The 27841-nt window shown below is 46.8% G+C and overlaps 1 protein-coding gene across 3 annotated transcripts; it reads left to right on the top strand.

The window, feature by feature from the left end:
- On the top strand, positions 1-27841 carry LOC115636846 (C-type lectin domain family 2 member L-like). Of its 3 annotated transcripts, XM_030537479.1 has the most exons (7): positions 7-479; positions 4440-4523; positions 10796-10983; positions 14049-14152; positions 15288-15327; positions 15379-15475; positions 25560-27841. In XM_030537479.1, exons 1-7 carry the CDS (start codon positions 146-148, stop codon positions 25775-25777), a joined length of 1065 nt encoding a protein of 354 aa, XP_030393339.1. In that variant the 5' UTR covers positions 7-145; the 3' UTR covers positions 25778-27841. The 3 variants fall into 3 exon arrangements, with proteins under 3 accessions (XP_030393348.1, XP_030393339.1, XP_030393356.1); XM_030537488.1 differs by lacking the exon at positions 4440-4523 and having other exon boundaries at positions 1-479; XM_030537496.1 differs by lacking the exons at positions 15288-15327; positions 15379-15475 and having other exon boundaries at positions 19-479; positions 25560-25764.

The raw sequence follows: 27841 nt of genomic DNA, 5'->3' as shown, positions 1-27841 counted from the left end.
GCAGAGCAGGGAGGTGCTATCTGGGGGAAGCAGCCCGTGCTATCCGCAGCCTTTCCTGTGAGAGCCCTGGCACGCAAGTGAAAGTGAAAGGGGGAACTGGATCAGTGAGGAAGAGCGACCACTCCTAGGCCGCTTCGCAGCTGGGATGGAGCCTGCATGGGCCCAGAGGGAAGGAGCAGGGGGGATTTCTCCTCGGTCTATGTCAGGAGCCGCTGGGGACCTGCTCGGGGAACAAGGGGAGAGAGCGCCGCTAACAAGCACAACACCCCCGGGAACCCCGGAAGATCGCAGCTCGCCCTGCACTCAGTGGGCACCCGGCACCGACAGTGAGCCCCAGGTTCGCAGCGCGTCGGGAGATCGGAGTCCCGTGTGTGATCCTGTAACTGGGAGGCCTTCGTTACCATCTAATGCAACTTTCTGGATACGGACGCTGTCGGGATGTCGGGAGCTCTTCAGTCGAGTGAAGGAAGCTGTGTCCGGTAAGAGATTTTACTCCACGAGACTGTGGAGTTGGTGTGATCTGAATTGTCCCCACTTCTCTCCGCTGCAGTACAGGGCTAGAAACATTTGGGGGGGAAGGGTGCCCACCTTTGGTGGTGGGGAGATTTTGGATGGGGGAAGGGTAAGAAAAGAGAAAAGGAGGATTGTTTTCGGGGACGATGAGCAAAGGGGGATTGTGTGGGAGTGAGAAAAGGGAGAGGTCTGGAGGTGGGACGATATTACAGGAGGAGGAGGTTGTAATGTTTAATTAAATTAAAACCGCGCATCCAGCTTGAATGGACCACGCTGAACTCCTCCATCGCGGGGGAAGTTCGGCGCCACATCCGGGTTGGGAACCCTCCGTTCTGAGACTGCTAGAGTCCCAGATTTGAGTTCTGTGTAGTGCTAGAGAGATGCCCAGATCGGGTGCAGGTGGAGCAGAGTTTGCTGCAAGCGCTAGTTGCAGGTGAAGGACACAATACAATGTTTTTTGCCCCGAGTTACAGGGCTACACACACACACACATATATTTTGACTTCAGAATGGACACAGTCTCTCTCAAAATCCAGTGGAGGTGCTCCTCATCCCAACTATTGATTCGCTTTCAAGATGTGCAGCAGGCCCCCCATCTCAAATTCTGCCATTTGAACTGTGCAATATTATGAGTCTGTTTTTCAGGAACAAAGTATAAATCTTGTCAGCCAAGTGCATCTTAATACATTTGTAATTTGTAAATTCTGTGATTAAGAGAATGTGTTTTTATTTAAGTGGAAAAATAAAACAATAGATTCCTCACTCTTTCACACCCTTTTAAGCGCACCTCTTTACAGGGATTATCACAGGTTTAAATATCAGGTGCACTAGGAAAACTTAAAGCCACTGCTTATTTACAGGGACACTGCCAATTTAAAAATCATGCTTCTAGTTGAAAATATTTCCTACTAACTACAGGTAACATTAAAGATTATTGTAACTAAAAGAGATTACAGAAAGAATATTCATTTACTTTCTGTTTTCCAGCACATTGGCCCAGATCATGAAAGGCATTTGGGTGCCTAACTCCCACTGAAATACATTTGAGGATCTGGGATCTTGTGCTGAGTCAGATTCTCTACTTTCCCTGTACAGGAAGGCCAAAAAGTCAGAAGAGGTTAGTGGCTTTGAATGCCTCAGTCTCCGGGTGCCCTCTATGAAAGTTGTGCTTCTCAAACTGCTCCCAAAATCTCTGGGAAACATGATTGCTGTTTATTTGTTTACCCGTTGTTTATGTGGGCCTTTCATACAACAAGAGTGAAAAAATAAACATTTCTGAAACTAGAAAAATATGATTATAACACCACAGTTATTGGTAGGGGTATTCAGGAGCAGGTATAGAGTCTGAGGCTCCTTTTAACATATATATTTTAAATAGATTAGAATTCAAGTAGGCATGCCCTTTTAAATCCAAGTCACTACTGTCTTTGGTTTGGCCTGGTATCCGCTGTATCCCTTTGCCCCTCTCATATGAGATTCTAACTCTTCTCTGTCTCCCACCCCATGCCCCTCAACTCAGTGCTGCCCGGGGGGCAAGTGGGGCAATTTGCCCCAGGCCCCAAGCCTCACGGGGCCCCCTTGAGAATATAGTATTCTATAGTATTACAACTTTTTTTATGGAAGGGGCCCCCAAAATTGCTTTGCCCCAGGCCCCCTGAATCTTCTGGGTGGCCCTGCCTCAATCCCACTCAAGTACCTCATCTTGTCTTACTGCATTCACTAATATAACATGGTTACAGGTATGCACATGTGGTTGACTGGGTTGGGTGGATTTGCTAGGTACACACAACTGGGCAGATTTTGATCTCACACAGGAGTTGTGTATGCTTGAAAATTAACACTGGTTAAGATAATGTGTAAATTTAAAGCACAGTAGCTGTTCCTGAATTACTCCATATGTGGCCACTATTATTCCACAAGAAAAGTGCTTTCTTCACGTTTAGCATACATAACCCATTTGCAAACAATGTGTCCACACATGAAGTTAATCAGAAACAAAATCAGGAATACTGTAATTCTGTGTGTAGAAAAGCTCTGTTACACTGATATAAAACCAGAGCAACCACTTCTTTGACTTCAGTGGAGTTGCTCAGGACTACATTGGTGTAACTGAGGGCTTGTCTACATCAGAAAGTTGCAGCGCTGGTGAGGGAGTTACAGCGCTGCAACTTTGAAGGTGTACACATCTGCAGGGCACCACCAGCGCTGCAACTCCCTGTTTGCAGCGCTGGCCGTACTCCCGTTTTGTCTCGGGTGTAGAGGATCCAGCGCTGGTGATCCAGCGCTGGTAATCCAATGTAGACAGTTACCAGCGCTTTTCTTGACCTCCGTGGAAGGAGGAAGCCTCTGGTAATCAAGCTGGTTTCCTTTCCCGGTTTGCTCTCTCGGTCCCGGAGCCAGCCAGCAAACCGCAGGGAAGGAGACCTGCTTGCTCGGGGTTCCGGGACCGAGAGAGCAAACCGGGAACGCCGCGGTTTGCTCTCTCGGTCCCGGAGCCAGCCAGCAAACCGCAGGGAAGGAGACCTGCTTGCTCGGGGTTCCGGGACCGAGAGAGCAAACCGGGAACGCCGCGGTTTGCTCTCTCGGTCCCGGAGCCAGCCAGCAAACCGCAGGGAAGGAGACCTGCTTGCTCGGGGTTCCGGGACCGAGAGAGCAAACCGGGAACGCCGCGGTTTGCTCTCTCGGTCCCGGAGCCAGCCAGCAAACCGCAGGGAAGGAGACCTGCTTGCTCGGGGTTCCGGGACCGAGAGAGCAAACCGGGAAAGGAAACCAGCTTCGCCGCGGTTTGCTCTCTCGGTCCCGGAGCCAGCCAGCAAACCGCAGGGAAGGAGACCTGCTTGCTCGGGGTTCCGGGACCGAGAGAGCAAACCGGGAACGCCGCGGTTTGCTCTCTCGGTCCCGGAGCCAGCCAGCAAACCGCAGGGAAGGAGACCTGCTTGCTCGGGGTTCCGGGACCGAGAGAGCAAACCGGGAACGCCGCGGTTTGCTCTCTCGGTCCCGGAGCCAGCCAGCAAACCGCAGGGAAGGAGACCTGCTTGCTCGGGGTTCCGGGACCGAGAGAGCAAACCGGGAAAGGAAACCAGCTTCGCCGCGGTTTGCTCTCTCGGTCCCGGAACCCCGAGCAAGCAGGTCTCCTTCCCTGCGGTTTGCTGGCTGGCTCCGGGACCGAGAGAGCAAACCGCGGCGTTCCCGGTTTGCTCTCTCGGTCCCGGAACCCCGAGCAAGCAGGTCTCCTTCCCTGCGGTTTGCTGGCTGGCTCCGGGACCGAGAGAGCAAACCGCGGCGTTCCCGGTTTGCTCTCTCGGTCCCGGAACCCCGAGCAAGCAGGTCTCCTTCCCTGCGGTTTGCTGGCTGGCTCCGGGACCGAGAGAGCAAACCGCGGCGTTCCCGGTTTGCTCTCTCGGTCCCGGAACCCCGAGCAAGCAGGTCTCCTTCCCTGCGGTTTGCTGGCTGGCTCCGGGACCGAGAGAGCAAACCGCGGCGTTCCCGGTTTGCCGCGGTTTGCTCTCTCGGTCCCGGAACCCCGAGCAAGCAGGTCTCCTTCCCTGCGGTTTGCTGGCTGGCTCCGGGACCGAGAGAGCAAACCGTGGCGAAGCTGGTTTCCTTTCCCGGTTTGCTCTCTCGTCCCGGAACCCCCCTTGAAGCCGCCCAACAGCGCTGCAGTGTGGCCACATCTAACACCACTTGCAGCGCTGGTTGCTGTAAGTGTGGCCACTCTGCAGCGCTGGCCCTATACAGCTGTACTAATACAGCTGTAACAACCAGCGCTGCAAAATTTTAGATGTAGACATGGCCTGAGATTAGAAATTGTACCAGCATTGTCTGAGGACTCCTTTATCTGGCTCTGTGGTGCACAGCCTCACTCCAGTTAGTAGTCCTAAACCTGAAATTGCTACACACATGTTAAAGCCTTTAATGATTTTTAGGCCTTTTCTCATGCCAGAATCACGTCGCTGGAACTGTTTCTGTTGCTGTTGTGATTTTGCTATTGGTCCTGGTAATTTTCCTGAGTAAGTATTTGTATTGTTTTTTATCATTTGAAGTACATTTCATCTCGCTATCGTTCTCTAGGACAGGTGTCAGCAACCTTTCAGAAGTAGTGTGCCAAGTCTTCATTTATTCACTCTAATTTAAGGTTTTGTGTGCCAGTAGTACATTTTATTGTTTTTAGAAGGTCTCTCTCTATAATATATAACTAAACTATTGTTGTATGTAAAGTAAATACGGTTTTTAAAATGTTTAAAAAGCTTCATTTAAAATTAAATTAAAATGCAGATCTTAACAGTTTAGTGTGATCCTTGCCCTTGCTTTTCCTTGCTGAGTTTTCCATTGTCTGGCACGAATTTGGGTACTTTAAGCTGCACACAGGCTTCTGAGCGATCAGTTGTTAACTAGCTCTGAGAGGGACAGAAGACAGATTTCATGTGTGAAAATACTTGTTCACACAGGTATGTGGATCTAAATGCTGAAAGCATTGCAAATGCAATTTTCTTCAAACAGATAAATTTCACTGGCCAGTAGATCAGAATAGAGCCCCCATGATCTCTCTCAGTAGCTTTAAGTGCACTCCTCAGATCTCCAAACTTTGACGCCCACAATTCTGAGCTTTTTAACTGAATGGGCTGCATTTCGAAATCCTCAACATCCATCCACGGAAATACAGACAAATCCAAGTTGCTTTAGTTGAACTTTTCAGGTTTAATTAGAAAAGAAGGCATTGGGCCAAATCGCTGGAAATCTTGAAATCTGTCAGAAATTTCTGATTCCAGTTCTTGCATGTACATTCCAATCTCATTGACACTGACAGTGCAATGTGTCAATAGCTCTTTTATGTGTTGGAAGTAGTGGAAAGTCGAAGTTCAAATATCCTGAGAAAAAACTGTTAGTTTTACAACAAATGCCTTCCAGGTTTCATAAAGATCCAGAACTGTTTGCCCTGTAGCTGGAGATGGAGGTTGAATTTGTTTAGGTGAGCGGTGATTTAAGTTAGATACATGAGCTTACACAGCCATTTGTCATCATCCAGTTTGGGGAAGTTTTGTCCTTTTTACTACAAAAAGGCCTTGATTGCATCAAACCAGTTTACAAAGTGCACCAAAACCTTGCCACAACTTAGCCATCAAATGTTGCTGTGAAATGGAATGTCATTATAAGCGTTGTCCATCTCTTCTAGCAGTGCTTGAAACTGTCTGTGAGTCAAAGCAGATCGAGCAACAGGACATTCACAATTTGCACCATTGTATTCATCACGTTATTAAGCTCTGAATTAGAAATTTTAGCACACAGGTTTTCTTGTTGGATGATACAGTGAAATTTGACTGTTGGGTGGCCAATTTGATCTTCAAGTAACTTTACAAATCCCTTCTGTTTTCCAACCATGCAGGAGCACCATCTGTTGTCAGACAAAATATTTTTCTGATGTCAACTGCTCATTCTTCAAAATTGTTTACAAAATTTTCCGCTATATTTTCCCCTTTCTTGTGCCATGCAGGGGTTTTAGGCAACAAAGTTCCTCTTGAATTTCATTGGAAGCACAATATCTTGCAACAACTGGTAAACGTGGAACTTTGTTTATATCCACACTCGCATCGACTGCAATGCTAAACACTTCTGTGTCTTTGCATTTGTCTGATTTTCGTTAATGTTTTCTGCCATTTCGCTTGTGCATCTCTCAACTGTTCTGGCAGAGACAGATATTCTATTCTATTCTATTCTAGATATGCATCTTTATTGGGCAAATCATTGAACAAAACCTCCAAACTGCTGAGAAAAAACTTCTTTTATGTATTCCCCATCTGTAAACGGCTTTCTGGTTTTTGCAATGCACTGTGAAATCTTGTAACTTCCTTCTTTGGCTTGATTTTTACTTACACTTAAGCATTTAAAAACACTGCTTTGCTTCCCATATCCTTCTACTGCCTTTTTGATCAATTCAGTCTTGTCTGCTTAGTCAAGAAAGGGTTTTTTTGTGCTTTGTTTGAAAATGTCGTTGGACACTTAATGTGTGACAAACACTTTCACAACAGAAAGCACGTGGTCCTTCTTTTGAATAAATCCAAATGTGTCTGTCCAAGAAGCTGAGCTGAACAGACATCTAACTTTGCTTTCTTAGGAACTGACATTTTATCAAATGTACCCCTCAACTTACAGTGGAAAAAAAAATCATGACAGACAGCACACACAACGTCAAATGCAGTGCACTGTTCCACATGACATGATAGTGATGTAAGTAGCAAATCAGGACTTAAAAATATCCCAGTACAGTGTTTCTGGAACAATTTTTAAGGTGAGGGTGCTGAGCTGTGCCCCCTCTTGCCCCTGTCTGCACCCCTCACTGCCCCAGGCTGAGGCCAGTGGGCCACAGCTGGGGGCGGCTGCAGAGCCCCGGTCTGAGGCCAGGAGCAGAGTCCCGGCCGGTGGCTGGGACACCAGAATGGCAACAGAGCCCACGGGACTGGTGGCCAGGACTTGGGGCCGGCGGTGGTCTGAGCAGGACTGGCGGATGGGATCCCAGGTGGTAGGGGGCTGGCGGTAGGACTTCAGGATGGCAGCAAAGCCCCTGGGACCGGTTGCTGGGACCCAGGCAGTGTGACTGCCACTCAAAATCATCTTGCATGCAGCCTTTGTCACGTGTGCCATAGGTTGCTGATCCCAGCTCTAGGACTTCAGTTGTCAAATGCAATAATACTTGTATTTGACAATACTGGAAATGCTGGGGCCTAAAGCCAGAATTCCATTGATGGAGGCAACATTTCACCTTATTACATCAGGCATCTTTATAGCAATGTGATGCTGCTATTGAGGCGGAATAACTTTGATATAGAATCTTAAAAAAGAATGAAGTCTGCTATTCCAAAACTGTTTAATTCCCCCCACACACACATATTAATAAAATCCAGAGGATTTAGCAGTAAAATTGCCTTTTTATTCTTAACCTTTTGTGCCCCTTTTCCACAAACATTCTGTAAGGTCACTTGCTATTTTTCTGTGTTTTATTTTTCAGTATTGCTCATTAAACATTTGTTAAGGGTGAAATGGAGCCCTGCGTACCCTTAACAGGGCTGTCAGAAATTTTCTGATGAAAATAAATTTAGCTTCAGGGCATAACTTTTTTCAAAATTGCAAGAATTTTTCCAGAAAAGGATTCCCCTCTGTCAGCCATCTCTGGCCTTTAGCTCATTGGAGACCAGAAAGAATCTCATTTTCCTACCCCATACCAATCTGCCAATAATTTTTGCAGGAGGGCCACTCCACGAATTTTGGTAAGTTGTAACAGGCTGCACATTTCTATTATATTAAAGGAGGGGGTGCGGGTCTGGGAGGGAGTTTGGGTGCAGGAGGGAGCTCCAGGCTGGTGCAGAGTGTTGGGGTGCAGGAGAGGGTGAGGGGTGTAGGCTCTGGGAGGGAGGTGCTTTCCACAGGCGGCTCCCAACCATTGCAGCAGCAGGGCTCAGGCAGGATGCCTGCATGCCGTGGCCCCACGCTGCTCTTGGAAGCAGGTGCTGCCAGCAGCTGCTGGCACGTCTGTGTGCACCCCTTGAGGAGAGGGGGGCAGCAGGTCTCTGTGCACTGCCCACGCCTGCAAGCACTGCCCCCGGGATCTGTGAGGACAGTGCTGGGGACGGGGACAGCACATGGAGCCACTTCTTCCCCTCGCCCCTGGAGGGGTGTGCAGAGACATGCCAGCAGCAGCTGGATAGAAATGTTAGATGGGCCGGATCCAGCCTGTGGGCCAGATTTTGCCCACCCCTGCATTGGATTCATATAAGTTCAAAACTAACATGTCTGGCTGACTCCCTGTTGCCCTTTGTATGGTGGCCTGCCTTGTTACATGGGGACTTCCAGCATCTCTGCTTTGACCATACCTTCCCTCTCCCACAGCAGCAATGAGGAGCTGGCATGTGATGGAATGGTTGGGTCCTCTGCAACTGTATAAATCTCACCCTAAAACCATGTTAACAAGGTGTTTATCTTAATATATGTGACAATGAAGCGAATGGAGAGGGCAAGTGTATGATCAAGGTTTTCTTTCTCCTTTATCAAGTTTTGTTACTAAAAAACATTCACAATATACAACGGGGGGAGAGAGAACTCATACTGAGAGAGTGGGCTGCTAGGAGTGCAATGGTCACAGGATGACCTGTCAAGGAGTTGCCATGTAGAATGAGGACAGAGGATGGTTGGATGTTTAGAGAGGGTAGTGGATGGAGAGGCTGAATGGTGAGTGAGGATGGGGTTAGGAATTTGAATATAGTGGCACTCTACCCTGGAAGAGGATTTCAGTGGGTTAAAAGAGTATTATACATATTGTCAAACACATTGTGTAACAAGATGTGCATAACTCTAGGTAAACTGTCTGTAAACACAGTTCTATGAGTATGAAAGTACTTACAGCAGTGTAGTTTATGCCTATTCCCCTTCCAGCATAAGCTATACTGGCATAAGCACTGTCATACTGATATAACTGCATCTACACTAAGGCTTTTACTGGCATAGCTATGTTGGTAAAAAGCATACCGATGTATCTATGCTAGTAAAATTTTAAGTGTACATGACCTTATTGTCTGTAACGCTCTGTCACAGAGTCACCGGGGAAATGCTCTGGAACTACTCCATATGAAGCCAGTCAGGACTCTGGGGGAGCCTCCTCTCTCTGAACATACTGTCTCCAGGGCAAGATGCTTACACAGCTTCAACCTTCCTGGATCTGACCTCGAAGCATTCAGCATCCCCTTCCACTCCGTACACTTCCAGTAGTGAGTCCACCCAGGCGGGGCTCCTGGGGAAGCCAGAGGGCCCTGCACTCCAACTCCGCAGTCAGCAGTGATTCTCAGCCAGTATGTAGAACAGAAGGGTTTATTAGTTGACAGGGACACAGCATAGAACAGAGCTTGCTAGCACAGAAATCAGTGACTTCCAGCCAAGTCCATCTTGGGGACTCCTGCTCTTCCAATCCTCCCAAGCAGACTGCCCAGCTTCCAGCAACCCAACATCAGACACCCCTAAAGTTCCTCCTCCTGGTCTTTGTCTTGCTTCCCAGGCAAAGTGTCACCTGGTCGTCACCTGGTTGCATCCCCGTCCCGAGTCTCGGGTTACGAAGGGCACCAGCCATCGCCTACATGCAGGCAGCTGGCACAGCCTAACCTGCCTCCCACCCCCTCGAGGGTCTCAGCCAAAGTCACACACCCTTATTCCCATCACCTAGGCATTGGTGCAGCACACAGGGAAACTGAGGCACACGCAATATTTATGTAAAACAGTAAAACTCACATAGGTTCAACAATAAGACTCACATACAACATGACAAGGGAAAATCCCCGCTTCGTCACACCCTCTTCTGGTCATCCTCCAATTTTCCCATCTATTGTTGTAGCTCTTTTTTCATGACTGCCATTAATTTATAAGCTTTTGGGATCAGTAATACATCTGTCTACATGTCAGTACAGTGCTGTGAGATATTTTGGGAGTTACTCTGATATAAATAATAATTCACCATGAGGTGAAATTCACCCTGGAGAGGATCCTTTCCGCAAAGCCCCTGACAGCATTTATGCCCCCGATGAGGTTGTGCAGATGGAAACAGATCTATATTCTCTGTGCATTGCAGAAAGGGATTTCACATTAGTCCTACATAGACCAATGCAGAAGGTGGTGTTTGGGGCAGGCTGGGAGAATGGCTACATGACTGATGATTATGCTAATCCAATGATCTAACACCCCACAAAAATGGTGAGGAGAAGCTGGAGCAGCAGGAGTTCTGGCCACAGGGTCTGGGATATAGATTCACTCCCCACAAACTCCTCCTCTCCACAGCACTTCACATGTATAAAGCCCAATTATTTTGACTTGAGGTGAGTGAAGTGGCCCAAAAAGAAGATAAGAGCTTGTTACTACTATCATCTAAAGTATAGCTCAAGTGGTAGAGAACTTTTGGTGCCTTGGGTGATGAAGGTGCTTATGACCTAGGATGCACATTGGTACACATGGAGGGTGAGACCATCACTGAGATCCTGGGCATGTCACTGAGGGCGCACTCCTGCCTGGTTTTGAGCTCCCTCAACTCCCATTGGCCTCAGCAGAAGCTAGTGGGAGTTCTGGATGCAGAAGGGCTTGCAGGACGAGGTGCATTATTATTCTTTATTTAGTTTGTTTTTTCCTCTGACATTCACTGTGAATCTTGTCTTCAGAAGAGTTAAACTTGACTGGATTAGGCTGCCCCAGAGAATCTGAACTGGGAGATTTTATCCGAAAGAAATATGACACATTCTTTTTTCCTTTTTAGTTGTATGGTATTTCTCCTATAAAGAACCTCCTATCACCCTGCCCTTTGAGCCATGCCCTGAGGACTGGCTGTACTTCAAAAGGAAATGTTATTACCTCTCAGAGAAGGAGGAGGACTGGGACTCCAGTCAGAGCTTCTGTTCCCTTTATGAAGCTTCACTTGCTGTGATTGAAAACCACCAAGAAATGGTAAGGGAATAAAAACAAAGTTCATTTAGTCTCCTCCTTTAGCTCCTGTAATGTCCCCACTTTCTCATTCAACATTTGTCCTTTTAAATCTTTGTAAAAGAAAAAAGTATGTGAGTCAGATAGCGAAAGGTGTCAGATTGTCAGTCCAGGAAATCAAGGGCCTTTATTTAGTCCCAGCAGAGGCAACAGCAATGCATACATTGCCCTGATGGCTGGATTTGAACTGGCAAATTAGAGGTGAAATTATTAATCCCCTGACCCTTCCTGTCCCTTCCTCCCTCCAGTGCATGTCCAAACTCATTGTACACAGAGATGAATGGATCTGTGGTAAAGAAATCAGATCCTGTAAAACACAGTCCAGTGAAATGGAGATCACCTTCCAGTATCATCTACTTGCAAAACTGATGTCGTCCTTTAAATATGGGGTGAAAAGAAAGCTTGGGTCTATACAAACAACATCATGAGTCGTATTAATTTTATTACTTGGGAATGATGAATTATAGACTAAACAATGGTTTCCCACCTAGAAGATAGTCACAGAGTCCATGTAGGTGAAAAACTCCTTGGCTTTGAGGCTGCAGAATTCCCTCCAAATTTAAATACAGTTGAGGGAAGGCAGACTGCCTCTCCATGTAATAAGTGGGAGACATGGCTTTCCAACATCATAGAGGTTCCAAGATTAATGAGGAAACTCTGGAGATCTAAGACCATTCTGAGAAGGCCAGGCACCAGGATGGAGGTCACTGCATCCACACAACTTCCTGGCCCCACAACCTTGAGCCTCAGGGGTTTAGCTGTCATGGTTTCTCTAGTTAAGTCTAGGTCAATCAACTTACTGAAGAAGTTTGATACCATGGAGTGTGAGTCCATCTTATTGATATAACCAGTAGGGAAGTCAAAATGAGTTTGAAGGGGGATAGTGTGTATGAAGAACAGTTTTTCAATACCCTTTCCACACTTAGTCATCTCCCTGAAACCATGTAACTCCATAGGAATGGTATTTCCATGGAGGGGCTTTCTTGGTGTCATTCAAATGAGTGGTGATGCCTCATTAGTTTAACCCACCTCCTTCTAACAGCATTTTGGCAAGAAGAGTGGTGCTTTTGCTCCTCTGTCAATATATTTATATCATGGCCTTCCCTGTGGTATCTGACCGCCTTAAAAGAATGTAAGACAGCAATCAGAATCTTAAAACAATAGGCCCAATTCATTCCTTGGGTTGCAGGCACTAGTGGGAAAAAATTTCCCCAGATTAAAGGAGGTGCTTTGTCAGAGCTGTGGGTATGGACTACAATATCAGGAGAGTAGTCTAGTACTCAGTAGTCTGATATTGTAAGCAAGTAGTTTTTAAGTCAGGTTAAACTTGGGATACACAAGACAAAACAGACTCCTGAAAGGGGTATAGTTGTCTGGAAAGGTTGAGAACCACTGCTCTATACCTATAAATTGTGATCACAGCTAGTCTATAAAAAAAACCATAGGAACATCTCACCCATTATGCTAGCTGCATCAGAAGAAATGTAAGAAACCCTGTAGAAGGCAGTTATAGACACATGCTCACAGTGAAAGTTTCTTCTTTATACCATCAGTTGGAGACTGGCTTTTGGTTGGAAGCATCAGAGTTTATATCTGTCACAGTTCAGGGTAGCTGCATCAGTATTTCCCTCAGCAATTCAGCAAGGGCACCCACTCTTGGCTTCCAGCTGCCAAGCTGTTGTCTTCCTTAGTGGAGATCCGTATCTCACTCCCTTCTGACAGAGCTATTCCCAGCTCCCTGCCTTCACTGTGTATTTCCCAGGAAAGACTGTCTAACCAGACCTGCTTGCTTTCTCTTCAGAGACTGATAACAGAGTGATTACTATAGATACAAGTTACCACACAGCTTTTTTTAAGCCAGCCAACTTTACTCTTAAGGTAAAAAGCATTACAGAGAGAACACTAAAAACAGTGAAAGAACCTACATGCATGCTAATAAGCTTATCAGACATCACCCCCACTCTAGATGTTTCTTTGTGGTTATAAGCTCATCAAACAAAGCTTCAGGTCAGAACAAGCACATAATCTTATGAGGTCTCAGTAGGCCAAGTCTTTCCAGTCATCCCCTAAGGATTGGGGCCCTCCATGGACCAGTGCTCCTATCCATTTGCTGGATCAGAAATGAGGCCCCAAATCAGTTTAAACCCAGGCTTTTATCCAAAAGTCTTTTCTTGTCTGTTGCTCCCTGGAAAATCCAGTTGAAACTAATATATGTGTACCTCCTCATTGGGCCTCAAAGGTTGATGAGGGAAGAAGTTCATTAGCATCCCCCTCCTATTAGAGATGATACATACAATGCCCCAATGACACATACACAGTTGCATTTTTAATATATGGTACACCAGAAGTATTAGGCCTAGTTCAATAAGGTCTAACTTAATTCAATAAACTTTATCTTAATTCCATAAAGTTTGTTCAGGATATTACAGGATATTGTCAGTCTGTCACAATATCCCTTCCAAAACTTTTAAATAAACCTCCTTACAGTTATAACCCTGAATATTCCTGCTATCCATATAAATAGCTAATGATTTACTGAATCCTGCTCAACACTTGACCTCAGTGATAACTTGTGGTAATGAGTTCCACAGGCTAACATGCTCAGATTTCTGCTACCTTGTCCTCCCTTTTCTGCTACCTTCCGTTGCTCTTTGTTTGTTTGACTCAGGTTAGGTTAGATTACACTGTGACTTAAACTAAAATTTATAAGCTCTTCAGGGTGATAATTCTTTTACTATATGTCCGAACAGCATACAGTGGGGTGCTGATCTTGTTGGGGCCGCTAAGTGTTTCTGCAGTGTAAATAATAAACAGCAATAATTTGCTCTGGAGCGAACCATGAATAACTTCACTGAAGTCATTGGAGGTACATGAATGTAAGACAGATTTAAGTGCAGAATCAGGCCCATCACTTTCTGTGCAATAACAATGAGAACTCCTTGACAGAATGACTTTTCATCCCTCCTGAGTGGGTACAGAAAAGTTCCCAGTTGGGCAATTCAAGTTAATATAAACGTTGTCTTGTTTAGCATTTCCTCACTAAGCGTATGCATATGCAAGACTCCTGGATTGGACTGCGCAAGCGAGAAGAAGGCTTCTACTGGGTCAATGGCATTCCACTTACAACAGACATGTAAGTTCTCTCTGAGTTTCTAATATATTGGTGCTGATCAAGAATAAGGGAAGTAATTAAACAAATGCAGAGTTAGGGCTTGTCTATACATGACTTTTATACAAAAAAAGTAAATATCAGTTCTTATGGTGTAGAGAAAAGCTTGAAAATATGAGCCTTAAATATTCCAGCTCCACATGACAAATAAAAAGAACACAAAACACATTATTTTTAAAAATCTCATGATTTTTGAATGCATGGAGTTGGCAATAGATACTCCTGACAGTGGTACAGTTCCAAACTGCTCTGCTTTCTTCCTAGTACAAAAAACACTCTTGCAGAAAATGAATCAGGGAAATACATAAAGATAAACAGGGTCTATTAAGGCTGCGGAGAACAAAGAAATGCAGCAAAAATGCAGAATGTGTTAATACTAGACACAGGACAATAGGAAGGGCTTTCATAAATATTCCTTGATTAAAAAATATATTAAACGTATCAGTAAGTTAGAAGTAAAACATCACAGGGGTATTGTAATTATTCCAAAGTCAAGCATTACAAACTCAGGAAACTGAGTTCAACATTAAACAAATCTAAATATTTTATGTATGAAAATGCACAGTTAAGGCACCCACACAATTTTAACTCTGCCTGTAGCTATGCCATGCAATAAACAAACATGATTAGTGCATCATAATGTCTGTGATTAGATTAAGGTGATTTGTAAAGATATATTAGGTTTTTCATGTTCCCCATGTTATCACTACAAGGCAGAGTTAGATTGCTTGGCTGGCTTACCTGGGTATTCCCCATATCTTAACATGTCTGGATGTTTTGGAATTTTTGTTTAGGAATTTCCTTTTTTTAAAAAACAAACAATCATATAATCAAACACTAAATAGTAAGCCCAAAAATAATATTACCATCTGATATTTGTATCTTAATAATTTTATTTTTAACTAGGGCTGTCAAATGATTTAAAAAAATAATCACAATTAATTGCAAGATTAAAAAAATAGTCATGATTAGTCACAGTTTTAATTGCACAGCTAAACAATAATAGAATACAATTTATTTAAATATTTTTGGATGTTTTCTACATTTTCAAATATATTGATTCTTCTTTGAGTCCTTGCTCATATTCATTCCAATGTAGGTGTACATGCTCTGCATGCACCGTTGCTGCAAGATTTTTCCTTTAAGTGGTATCCAGTGGGTCAGTTCCGGCGCCACTGGAGTTGTGCCCTCATGGCGCTGTGTATAGGAGACTGCAGACCTGCCATCCCCTCAGTTCCTGCTTTCTGCTTGTGATGGTCGCTGGAACTGCTCCTTTTTGCTCTGCAGGTACTCTCCTCAGTGGACTTTCTTGTACATTTTCCTGTAAATAGTTATATAAAAGTTTGCAGTTAGTGTTTACAGTAGTTAGTAGTTAGCATAGAGTAGGATCCTATTTCACAAGTTCTTTCCTGCCCCAGCACTGGGGCATGCCTCAGTCTCTGGGCTTTAAGCCATGCAAGGCTTGCCACAAGCCTATGCCTATCAGTGATCCCCTCTCCCCCAAAGGAGAGCCATAGAAGTGCAGGGCTGGCACAGCTGTCCATGGCTGAGGAGTTCCGGGCAACACAGGATCTGATATCCCTCCCAGTATTGCCATCGCCAATTAGACTCGAGCCGACACTGGAAGCAAGGACAGTTTCAGTACCAAGCCCCCAGGTGTTGTCAAAAGGAAAGCCGGCAACAATGCAACAGTCCATCCCAACACCGCTTGCTGGTATCATCCAGCCCCCCTGCACTCTTATGGTCTCTTGGCAGTGAATCCTCAGCATTGGACTTGAAGCCAGAGTCCTATGCCTCACAAAGGAGCCATCACCAGTCAGGCCAACTGTAGTGGATAAAGGACATGACTCAGGGATTCCCACCAGTGGGTTGGTCAGCACAATGGCAGATGCTGGTGCACTGGCCATTTTGGACTCCTTGGGCTTTTCACCAGGCCCAAGGACCTCAGTCAAGGAGGTCATATTCAGCGGCTACAGAAAGTAGAGCCCCATCGCCACCTCCTCTTCTAGCGGAACAGGGACATGACCAAGACACCAATCCCAGTACTGTGCCTCAGGGACTGGTACCACAGGTCCTGTCAGGAGCTCACAGGCAAGACCAAGTGCCAATATTGATTCTGGGATCCTCTTCCTCCTCACCAGAGGAGCGGTTGCAGGAACCTCAGTGGTGCCCACACAAGATGACCACAAGTCGCACCAAGAGCTCTAAAGAGTGTCACCCAACACCTGGGGATTGAGGTGGAAGAAGTTTCAGCAAGCTCCCATGCTCTGGTGGATATCTTGGCACCAATGGATCCATCAAGGGTAGCTCTGCCCCTCAATAGTGCCATTTTAGAACCAGTTAAGGCACTGTGGCAGACTCCAGCTTCATTGCAACCTCTGGCAAACAGGGTGGAGAGAAACTACTTCATTCTACCAAAAGGGTTTAAATATCTTTACACCATCCCCCTCCTGGGTCCCTAGTAGTTTCAGCAGCAAACAAGCAAGAAAGACAAGGGTAACAGGGTTGTAACCTGGAGGCTAAGGATGCCAAAAAGCTGGACCTTTTTGGCAGAAAGATTTATGTCACAGGGGGGCTCCAGCTTCATGTTGCAAATCAGCAGGTGCTCCGTAGCCAATGTTATTTTATTACCTGGGGAGCAATGATAAAATGTAATGAGTTATTGCTCCAGGAGTCCAGAGCAGAGTTCTTGGTTTTGGTCAAGGAGGGCAGGGCAGTGGCAAAGGCATCCCTGCAGGCGGGTCTTGATGTAGCCAACTCAGTTGTGCAGACCATGGTTTCAGCGGTGGTTATGAGAAGGTCTTCTTAGTTGCAGACCTCAGGCCTCCCTCACAAGGGGCAGCAGACAATCCAAGACCTGACTTTGAAGGCACCGCACTGTTTTCTGAGCAAATGGATGACAAGCTACACAGCTTGAAGGACTACAGGGCCATGCTGATGTCTTTGGGACTGCACACCCTGCCCCCATTGAGAAAACATTTCAAGCCACAACCATTATCTCAGTTCTACCAGTCACAACTGAGACAGAACTAAAACTTAGTTTCTGCAATTCATAACTTGGGGGAGGGCAAAAAGCTGTGCATATCTTCCTCCACAGTGAGGGAGGGGTCGATTTTCATGAGCTTACACTGTATAGATTTCTGTACAGTGCAAAACAATACAATTTTGGGTTTATGCTCCAAAGGGGGTGTGCATTTGTATGCTGGGAAATCCCCAAGCTGAGTCTTCCCACACCAAACTGATTGCAGACTCTGTGTGATTCTACAGCTGGATGTGTCCAGTGATGAGCTCCCAAAATCTTAACAACTGGTTCCCTACCGGGTCTTCAGCGGCACTTCAGCGGTGGGTCCTTCACTCACTCCGGGTCTTCAGCAGCACTTCAGCGGGTCTTTCAGTGCCACCGAAGAACCAGAGCAAGTGAAGAACCTGCTGCTGAAGTGCCACTGAAGACTCGCATCGCCGCCCGGTGAGTACAAGCCCCATATGTATTTTTACATGGTTTTTTTTTTTAGTCATCCCTGCTGGGGCCCTGTCGAAACTGTTCGAATCAGGCCCCACACTCCCTAAAGCCGGCCTGCACATTGAGGTTGCAAATAATATCAGGGGCCAGATAGGTAAGGCTGTGCCTCCCAAAACAGCCTGTCTCCCCATCTGACCCCCAGCCATATCCTGCCCCCGACTTCCCCCCTCAGAACCCATGACCCGTCAACCCCCCCGCTGCTTGTCTCCTGACCACCCCCTCCCGAGACCCCCCACCCTAACTGCCCCCCAGGACTGCATCCCCTACCAAAATTGCCTCACTCCGTGTCCCCTGACTACACCGACCCCATCCACCACCATCCCAAGATATCCCCGGAACTCCCATGCCTACCCAACCCCTCTGCCCTCCGAGAACCTCCGCCCTCTCCAACCACTCCCTGCCCCTTATCCAACCCCTCCTCCCAGCCCCGGCCTGGCCCCCTTACCATGCTGCTCAGGGCAGTGTGTATGGATGCCTTGCAGCCCACTGGAGCTTGCAGCCCCACCCCCTTACCATGCTGCTCAAAGCAGCAGGAGCTGCAGAGCTGCCCAGGAGCGGTCCAGAGTGCTGATGCTGGCAGCGCGGCATGCTGAAGCTCTATGAGAGGGAGGAAGGCGGAGGAGGAGCCGGGGGAACCTCCCCAGCCGGGAGCTCAGGCGGGCCTGACAGGATGGTCCCATGGGCCAGATGTAGCCCGCAGGCCAGAGCTTGCCCACTCCTTTAACAACCGATTCTAAACTGGCTTCTACATTTAACAACAGGTTTGCGTGAACCTGTGCAAACTGGCTCCAACTCACCACTCGGTGTCCCTACCTATGTATGTGCTAGAGAAAGCTTGTGCAGCAGAACAGTTTGAGGGAGCCCTGGCTGGTGCAATGGGCGGGCTCAGTGGAACCCCAATATCTCAGGTGGCACTCCAAATCCAGGGGGTGTAAACCATCACACCCTTCTCATGAGCAGCTCCTAATTCAAGAGGTGCAGACACTCCTACAAGTGGGAGCAGTGGAGGAGGTCTCTCCAGAGTTACAGGACAGAGGGTTTTACTCCTGATATTTCCTAATCCTCAAGGCCAATGGTGGCCTCAATCCCATTCTGTATCTGCGAAACCTCAACTTTTGCATTGTCTCCTTGGCCTCCATTATTCCCTTTCTCAATCCAGGAGACTGGTATGCCACTCTCAACCTGAAGGATGCATATTTTCACATATCCATACTCCTGGACTACAGACAATTCCTGCGTCTTGTTGTGGGGCAGGTGCTCTATCAATTCGCAGTATTCCCATTTGGCCTGTCAGTGATCATGCAGGTCTTCACAAAGTGCATGGTGGTGGTTGCGACCTTCCTGAGAAAACAAACAGTACAGGAATATTCTTGTATACAGGCCAGTCCAGAGCTCAGGTGGAAGAGTAGATTCAGTAAGTACTGTCAACCTTCCAGAGTCTAGGCCTGTTGTTGAACACACAAAAGTTGACCCTTGCCCTCATCCAAAAGATAGAGTTTATAGAGACAGTCCTTGACTCAGTCTTTAGAATATCAAGGTTGGAAGGGGCCTCAAGAGGTCATCTAGTCCAATCCCCTGCTCAAAGCAGGACCAATCCCCAGAGACATTTTTACTCCAGTTTCCTAAATGGCCCCCTCAAGGATTAAACTCACAACCCTATGTTTAGCAGGCCAATGCTCAAACCACTGAGTTATCCCTCCCCCCTGCCAAAAACCTTCTTACCAGGCCAAAGCCTTCTTACCAGAAGCCAGGGTACAGAGCTCAATCATAGAGAGCCTCAGACAATATCTCACCACCATTGCGAGGACCTGCCTGAAGCTGCTGGGGCACATTGTATTGTGCATGTATGTGGTAAAGCCGTGAGGCTGCAACTCAGACCGCTTCAGGTCTGGCTAATGACAGTGTATCAATCAGGCTGGAACTGCGTGGACATAGTGGTCACACTTCCCCTTTTGGTGATTGACTCCCTCTTATGGTGGTTGGACCCAGGGGTGTTGTGCGCAGGTGTTCCATTCAGGAGACCACAGTCAGCAATATCTCTAGTCACTGATGCTTCTGAGCTGGGATGGGGAGCTCACCTGAGGCCCTCAGGACTCAAGGCCTCTGGTCCCACGAGGAGCTCTTGTTACACATCAATGTGAGAAAACTCAGAGTGGTGTGCTTGCCAAATGTTCCAGCCCCACCTAGAAGGCAAGTATGTGTCGGTGCTTACAGACAACACAACAACCATGTTCTATATAAACAGACAGAATAGAGCACACTCTTCTCACCTATGCCAGGAAGCCGAGGCTTCCTACCTTCCAGGGCTCCAGAACGGGTTAGCAGATCATCTCAATAGGTCCTTCTCCAATAAAGAATGGTCCATTCACCCAGATGTTATGAGGGACATTTTCCAGAGGTGAGGAGCTCCCCAGATAAACCTGCTTGTGACAAAGTAAACAGGACATGTCTACAGTTCTGCTCTATTCATAATCATGGTCTGGACTTGCTTGCAAACATATTCCTTCTCCCATGACAGGACCATCTTTTCTATGCATTCCCACTCATTCTGCTCATACACAAGGTCCTACTGAAGGTCAAAGGGGATGGAGAATGCCTGATCCTGGTAGCACTGGCTTGGCCATGTCAACATTGATTCACCACCCTCCTGGAACTCGCAGTCAGAAAATCAGTCACCCTTACTGCTGTTTCCAGACCTGATCTCCCAGGATCATGGACATCATCTGATCCTCAAGTCCCTCCATCTGACAGCCTGGAAGCTCCATGGCTGAACCTTTGGAGTTAGCATGCTCGGGCCTGGTTCAGGAGGTTCTGTTAGGGAGCAGAACGCCATTCACCAGCACCACTTACCTGGCAAAATGGAAAAGGTTCTCGATCTGTGCAGGGCAGAAGAGGATCTTGCCTACTTGAATGAAAATATCATGTATCCTGGACCATTTGTTACATCTAAAACAGCAGCGACTGTCAGTGTCTTCGATTAGGGTGCACCTGGCAGCCATTTCGGCCTTCGACCCGGGCAAGAGAGGCAGGTATATCTTCGCTAACCCGCTCTGTAGCCATTTTCTTAAAGGACTGGACAAGCTGTACCTGTAGGTGAGACAGCCAATCCCACTTTGGGACCTCAGCTTGGTTCTCTCAAGACTCATGGGGGTACCATTTGAGCCCTTAGCAACATGCTTTTTGCTTTATTTTTCGTGGAAGTTGGTCTTCCTCGTGGTCATCACCTTGGCCAGGAGGGTCTCAGAAATCAGGGCCCTTACTTCAGAACCATCCTACACGGTCTTCTTCAAGGACAAGGTCCCAGCTGTGCCCCCACCCAACCTTCTTCCCAAAGGTGGTGTTGCAGTTTCACATGCCAATAGCCAGGAGCAGAGGTTGACCTTGCTAGATGTCAGGCGGTTGATGGCCTTCTACACAGATAGGACCAGATTCTTTAGGATGACTACTCAGCTCTTCATGGCAGTGGCAGATAGAATGAAGGGCCTCCCAATCTCAGCCCAAATAATTTCTTCATGGATTACTTCTTGTATTCGCATGTGCTATGACCTGGTGAAAATCCTTGCTCCGGCACTGACAGTATATTCCACGAGGGCTCAGGTGTCTTCAGTGGCATTCATGGCACAGGTTCCCATCCAGGATATCTGTAGAGCAGCAGCATTGTCTTCAGTCCACACCATCGCAACCCACTACATCATCACACAGCAGGCTCAAGACAATGCTGGATTTGGCAGAGCAGTGCTACAATCCGCTTGTCGTTGAACTCCGAACCCACCTCCTGCATCTACTTGGGAATCACCTACATGGGAATGGACATGAGAAAGCACTCAAAGAAGAAAACAGTTACTAACCTTTCCATAACTGTTGTTCTTTGAGATGTGTTGCTCATGTCCATTCTCAAACCTGCCCTCCTACCCCTCTGTCGGAGTTGCCAGCAAGAAGGAACTGAGGGAGCAACTGTGTGGCAGGCTTCTATTTACAGCACCATGAGGGCATGACTCTGGGGGCAGGCACTGGAGCCGACCCTACAGATACTGCTGAGGGGAAAAACCTTCTGGCAATGGTGCACACAGTGCGCATACATCTACATGGGGATGGACATAAGCAGTGCATCTGGAAGAACAATAGTTACGGAAAGGTTAGTAACCATTTTTTTTTCAATTACAACACAGAATACAAAGTATACAGTGTTCACTTTATATTATTTTTATTACAAATATTTGTACTCTAAACAAAAGAAATAGTATGTTTCAATTCACCTCATACAAGTACTGTACTTCAATCTCTTTATTGTGAAAGTGCAATTTACAAATGTACATTTTTTCAAATAACTGCACTCAAAAATAAAATAATGTCAAACTTTATAGCCTACAAGTCCACTCAGTCCTCAGAGTGTGTTTGTGTGTGTTGAGGGAGTTCTGTCTCTTTAAGCAGAGCAATCAGGAGCCTGAATGCTTTTTCAGTCAGTACAGCTCCTCTTGGCAGCACTCACTCCTGAGCCAGCAGCAGCAGTAGACAGGCTCTCTCTGTTCCCTAACTCCAGCTCAGTGGTGACTGGGTACAAAGGCAGAGGGAGGGGACACTCTGACATCAGCCTTCCCCCGGCCCTGCCACCGCTTTGTGCAGCAGAGGGAAGGCAGGCTCCTGGTCTGGAGCAGCTTGGCCAGGGTCAGCTCCGTGGTGATGGGGGAAGTGGGAGCAGGAGCGGAGCAGGGTGGTGGGAGGAGGGGCAGCCCTGCCCTGAAGCACTCAGTGGTGCTCCGCTGAACATGACACCCTGGGCAGTGGCACCCCTCGCCCACCCCTAAGGCCGGCCTGTCTAGCGGGGCGGGGATGGTGCAGGTGGCAGGGGGCCTGGCTCCTCTCTTCCCCTGAAAGGTGTTTAACCTGCTCTCCAGAATCATCTGCAGACTATGGGACTGAGGCCTGGTCTACACTATGCGTTTAAACCGATTTTAGCAGTGTTAAACCGATTTAACGGCGCACCCGTCCACACTACAAGGCCCTTTATATCAATATAAAGGGCTCTTTAAATCAGTTTCTGTAATCCTCCCCAACGAGAGGAGTAGCGCTAAAATTGGTATTGCCATATCGGATTAGGGTTAGTGTGGCCGCAAATCGACGGTATTGGCCTCCGGGCGGTATCCCACAGTGCACCACTGTGACCGCTCTGGACAGCAATCTCAACTCGGATGCACTGGCCAGGTAAAGAGGAAAAGCCCCACGAACTTTTGAATTACATTTCCTGTTTGCCCAGCGGGGAGCTCTGATCAGCACGGGTGGCGATGCAATCCCAAATCCAAAAAGGGCTCCAACATGGACCGTACGGGAGATACTGGATCTGATCGCTGTATGGGGAGACAAATCTGTTTTATCAGAGCTCCCTTACAGAAGACGAAATGCCAAAGCATTTGAAAAAAATCTCCAGGCTACACAGTGATGCGTGACAAGCGTAACGGAAAGCCAAAGAATCAAATGGACGCTTAGGGAGGGAGGGAGGGGGTACTGAGGACTCCAGCTCTCCCACAGTCCACAGCAGTCTCCGAAAAGTATTTGCATTCTTGGCTGAGCTCCCAGTGCCTGTAGGTTCAAACACATTGTCTGGTGTGGTTCAGGGTATAGCTTGTCAATTTACTCCCTCCCCCCACCACATGAAAGAAAAGGGAAAGAAATCGTTTCTTGACTTTTTTCATTGTCACCCTATGTCTACTGAATGCTGGTGGTAGACGCGATGCTTCAGCACTCAAGAGCAGTATCCACTTGTCTCCCCTCCCTGGTGGCAGACAGTACAATATGATTGCTATCTGTTGTCACCATCAGCCCTTAAGAGCTCCTGAGTGGTCTCAGGTGAGGCCGGCTGGGGGGGTGCCTGGGTAAAACTAGGAATGATTCCTGGTCATTTCCAGTAGATGGTACAAAATGGTTGTAACTGTTCTCATAGCAACTGGGAGCTGAGCTCCATCAGCCCTCTCCCTTTCATGTGTAAAGAAAACATTCTGTACTGCCTGGACTAGCATAGCAGTGGGATGATGGGCTCCTCTTCTCTGCACCACTTAATGTCCTGCCTGGACTGTCATAGCAGCAGGAGGCTGCCTCCCCCTCATTTAGTCTCACTAACAAGTCACTGTTTCTTATTCTTGCATTCTTTATAACTTCATGACACAAATGCGGGGGGACACTGCCACAGTAGCCCAGGAAGGTTGGGGGAGGAGGGAAGCAATAGATGTGGTTGTTGCAGGGGCACCTCCCGTGAATGGCATGCAGCTCATTATTTCTGCAGGATCTGACAGGGAGCAGCTGTGCTCTCTGATACACTGGCTCTTTAGTACACTTGCCCCATATTCTAGGCAGGAATAACTCTATTTTTAGAAACCATAAAGGAGGGATTGACTCAGAGTCATTCCCATTTTTGCCTTTGCACCCCCAGCCAACCTCAGCCAGGGGCACCCATGATAGCAGCAGACAGTTCAGAACAACAAATAACCATCATCTTATTGCCAATTTACAATAGCAGCAGACAGTACAGAATGACTGATAACCATCTCTGCTATCATGCAAAAGCAAATGAATGCTGCTGTGTAGCACTGCAGTAATGCCTCTGTCAGCGGCATCCAGTACACATATGGTGACAGTAAAAAAAAGCTGAACAGGCTCCATGGTTGCCGTGCTATGGCATCTGCCAGGGCAATCCAGGGAAAAAGGGCGCAAAATGATTGTCTACCGTTGTTTTCCCGGACGAAGGAATGAGTGACGACATTTACCCAGAACCACCCGCGATAACGATTTTTGCCCCATCAGGCACTGAGATCTCAACCCAGAATTCCAAGGGGAGGGGGAGACTGCAGGAACTATGGGATAGCTACCCACAGTGCAATGCTCCGGAAATCGACGCTAGCCTCGGACCATGGACGCACACCGCCGAATTAATGTGCTTAGTGTGGCCGCGTGCACTCGACTTTATATAATCTGTTTTACAAAACCGGTTTATGTAAAATCAGACTAATCCCGTAGTGTACACGTACCCTGTGTCACGATTGACTAGTGCAACAGGGAAAGACCACTGGAGTCACCCGGTGGGTGAAGTCCTGCGGCGGCAGCTCTGAAGCACGCTTTCCCTGCTTTGCATTCTCGCGGCTGCTAACAATTGCCCTTACCCCTCCCCTCATGTAAAATAAATCAGTGGATTATCATGGGGAGAAGGGGCGCGAGACTGGCTCCCAGGAGTTGGGACACATTTCTGTAATCTGCACATCTGGCATGGATATTGGGAAGTATGTTCCCCCGGCCACCTCCTGCTTGCTGCCACAGCCAGTGCTTCCCTACCCGCCCAGCCGTTGCCAAGTCCCATCTCTAGAGGTGTGCGATTAACGCTCGTTAAAAAAATAACCACAGAAATTCAAGCAGGTACCTGATAAAATAAAAAGAGAGAGCCAATCTGGTAAGAGTATTTAAAATGGAAAGTACAGTGATCCCGGCAGTTACTGTCTGTTAAATCTACCTTCACTCCATAATGGAGCAAACCTTAAGAGAAAATATGTTTTCACTTAGAGGCTAATGGAACTAGTCGATGAGCAATAACATGTCAGGTTTATAAAGAATAAATCATGTTAAATACAGTTGATTGATTTTTGTGAAGAAATGCAGCAGTTATGTATATACTGTATCTGGAATTTAGTAAAACGTTTGATGCCATTGAAAAAGCTTAACTGGAAAGTTTAATTCAATCTGAAGTAGATGCAAGTAGTTACATGAATTGAAACTAGCTTCAGTAGTTTTGCCTCATAGAAGACTGCAGGACTTGAATGTCATGCTGGAAATTATTTAGCAATGACTGTTTTGTCACGTATTTTTCAGGTTTCACATTCAGGATCATGAAGAATGTGCCTACACAGATTCATCTAGTATCTCTACATCAGCATGTTCTTTACCCAGGCACTGGATCTGCAGCCGCCATCCCTTCAAGTGAACAGTGCAAGGGGATCTTTAACAACCAAAAGTGGGCCAGAGTTGTATCATCACTTCAAAAAAGTGGCACTTCTAGCCCCACAGCACCAGGGGTGAAAGTAACATAAAACTCTTACCAGTACGGGGGCCCGGCTCCAGGCGCCTGGAAGGGGTAGGGCTTCAGGTGCAAGGGGCAGGGCTAGGGGAGTCAGCCTTCCCCAGCCAGCCCTTCCATGCTGCACACCACCCAGGACTCCGGCAACAGTTTAAAGGGCCTGTGGCTCTGGCCACTGCTGCAGTAGCAGCAGCAGCTGGGAGCCCCGGGGCCTTTGAAATCACCGGGTCCTGGGGCAGCTGCCCCTTTTGCCCCCCAGTCAGCAGCCCTAGGGGGGGCAAAACGGGCAACGATGTTAAAGCGCTGCTGCAGCAGCGCTTTAACGTCAGCTGTGTACAGACAGTACCGGCCCACTTTCAGCTCTGCACAGCACACTCCAACATCTACTGACTCGCAAACACTACTCCCTGCAACACCCCATCCCTTCATGTTATACTGGGGCTTTGGTGTTAGCACTGACTCACAAGAAAAGTGCCCACCACTGAGTTGCTTATACCATTCCTTGAAGCACAACACCACCTAGATCCATAATATGATCAGGAATGATTCAGAGAGAAGAGTAGCCCTTACTGAGTTACAAACAATTTCCTGCTGCACCTGGGTTTTTCTTGTAGCTCTTCCATCAACATACTAACCAGACCAGTTCCTTCCAAGCTTCTGCAAGCTCCGATAAGTTCATTGACTGAGACAGCATTGTAAGCAGGAACTAAGAAACAAGAAAATGCTATAGTTTCTCACACTTTGAAGGTGATATGGGCTAATGCTACTAGGAATGCTACCAGGAATCACTCAGACGATGTAATCTAAACAGACAACTCACAATGTGTCTTTGGTTTTTGACCTGGTGAGAGTGGAGCTTTGTATCATTTATTGATATTTAACTTTTTAAAAACAAATCTTTGTTTTTAAAGAAATCTTTGTTACTAAGCTTTCAAGATACAGTAGCAAGAAAGATTGGTTCTGCTTTGAGTAGAAGGTTGGACTAGATGACCTCCTGAGGTCCCTTCCAACCCTGATATTCTATGATTCTATGAAAGGTGCTGTTGTGCTGGAAGATGTTAATGGCTGAAATCAATAACTGACCTAGTTAAGGACCCTTCTTTCAGGCTAAATGGAAGGAACAACTAAAGCCACATATGAGAAATGGAAACAATAGGAGGCAGGAGGCAGGAGGCAGGAGGAACAAGGATATATAAGTGTGCACGCATTCATGTTCAGGGTAATGTCAGAGGTACAGAGAGTAGGGGGAAACTGGGATGTGAGTGCACAACTGAAAGTAGGAGGTTCAAGTGTGACAGAATATATCCTGTATTCACACCCTATACACTATGGCAATAATAGGTGTGTTTAAACAGAGAATACAAAAACAAAGTGAAATCACAGAAGAGTTTGTTTCTTCAGCCTTAGATCAATCAATCATGAATTTAAGGAGGCTGAGTCCCTGCTAAGAGTTGCCTTTTGCAGGGGAATACTTGTGACTGGACAGCAGGGGAATAAGAAGTTTAAATACTGGTGGAGGGACGGCCTTGTAAAGTATCATTTGAAAACTCATAATGTGCTGGTCAGTATTGTCCTGATAAAATATGTGTGGCAACATTATATGTGAAGTTATAAGATTCCCCTGTAGGTTGTTATTAACACATGTTCCCAACCCCATAGCTCTGCCCAAGCAGAAGTTTGCAAATACGTCTGTCCTAAACAAAGACATATATGTTTTTTTTAATTTGCATTTAAGCAGTAAATGAAGTCATCATGCTGGAAGGGAAAACAAAGGAAGCTCAGACAGGTGGAAAAGAAACCAGCAGGTAACATCCTTCCACACAGACTCTTTGTCTCCAGCTGGAAATGTTTTTCAAGAGGCAGACTGGAACTATAAAAAAGGAAGGGCAAGCACCCCCAAGACACCCCTCCCTCTCTCTATCTGTCTCTGACTTCTCACCTAAGAAGACAAAGGAAAACAGCTGTTTGACTATTGGGGTGGGGGAGGGGGCTAACCTGAAGAGTTTAGTCAGTAATCTTGCTGAAAGCATGTGCTGAGAAATTTTGCTTGACTCTAATTGTTAAATTATTGTAACCA

The sequence above is a fragment of the Gopherus evgoodei genome, chromosome 1, assembly GCF_007399415.2.
Source record: "Gopherus evgoodei ecotype Sinaloan lineage chromosome 1, rGopEvg1_v1.p, whole genome shotgun sequence".
NCBI classification, from domain to species: Eukaryota; Metazoa; Chordata; order Testudines; family Testudinidae; genus Gopherus; species Gopherus evgoodei.
The sequence above is the reverse complement of the archived record's forward strand: the minus strand, read 5'-3'. Positions and strand labels throughout refer to the sequence as shown.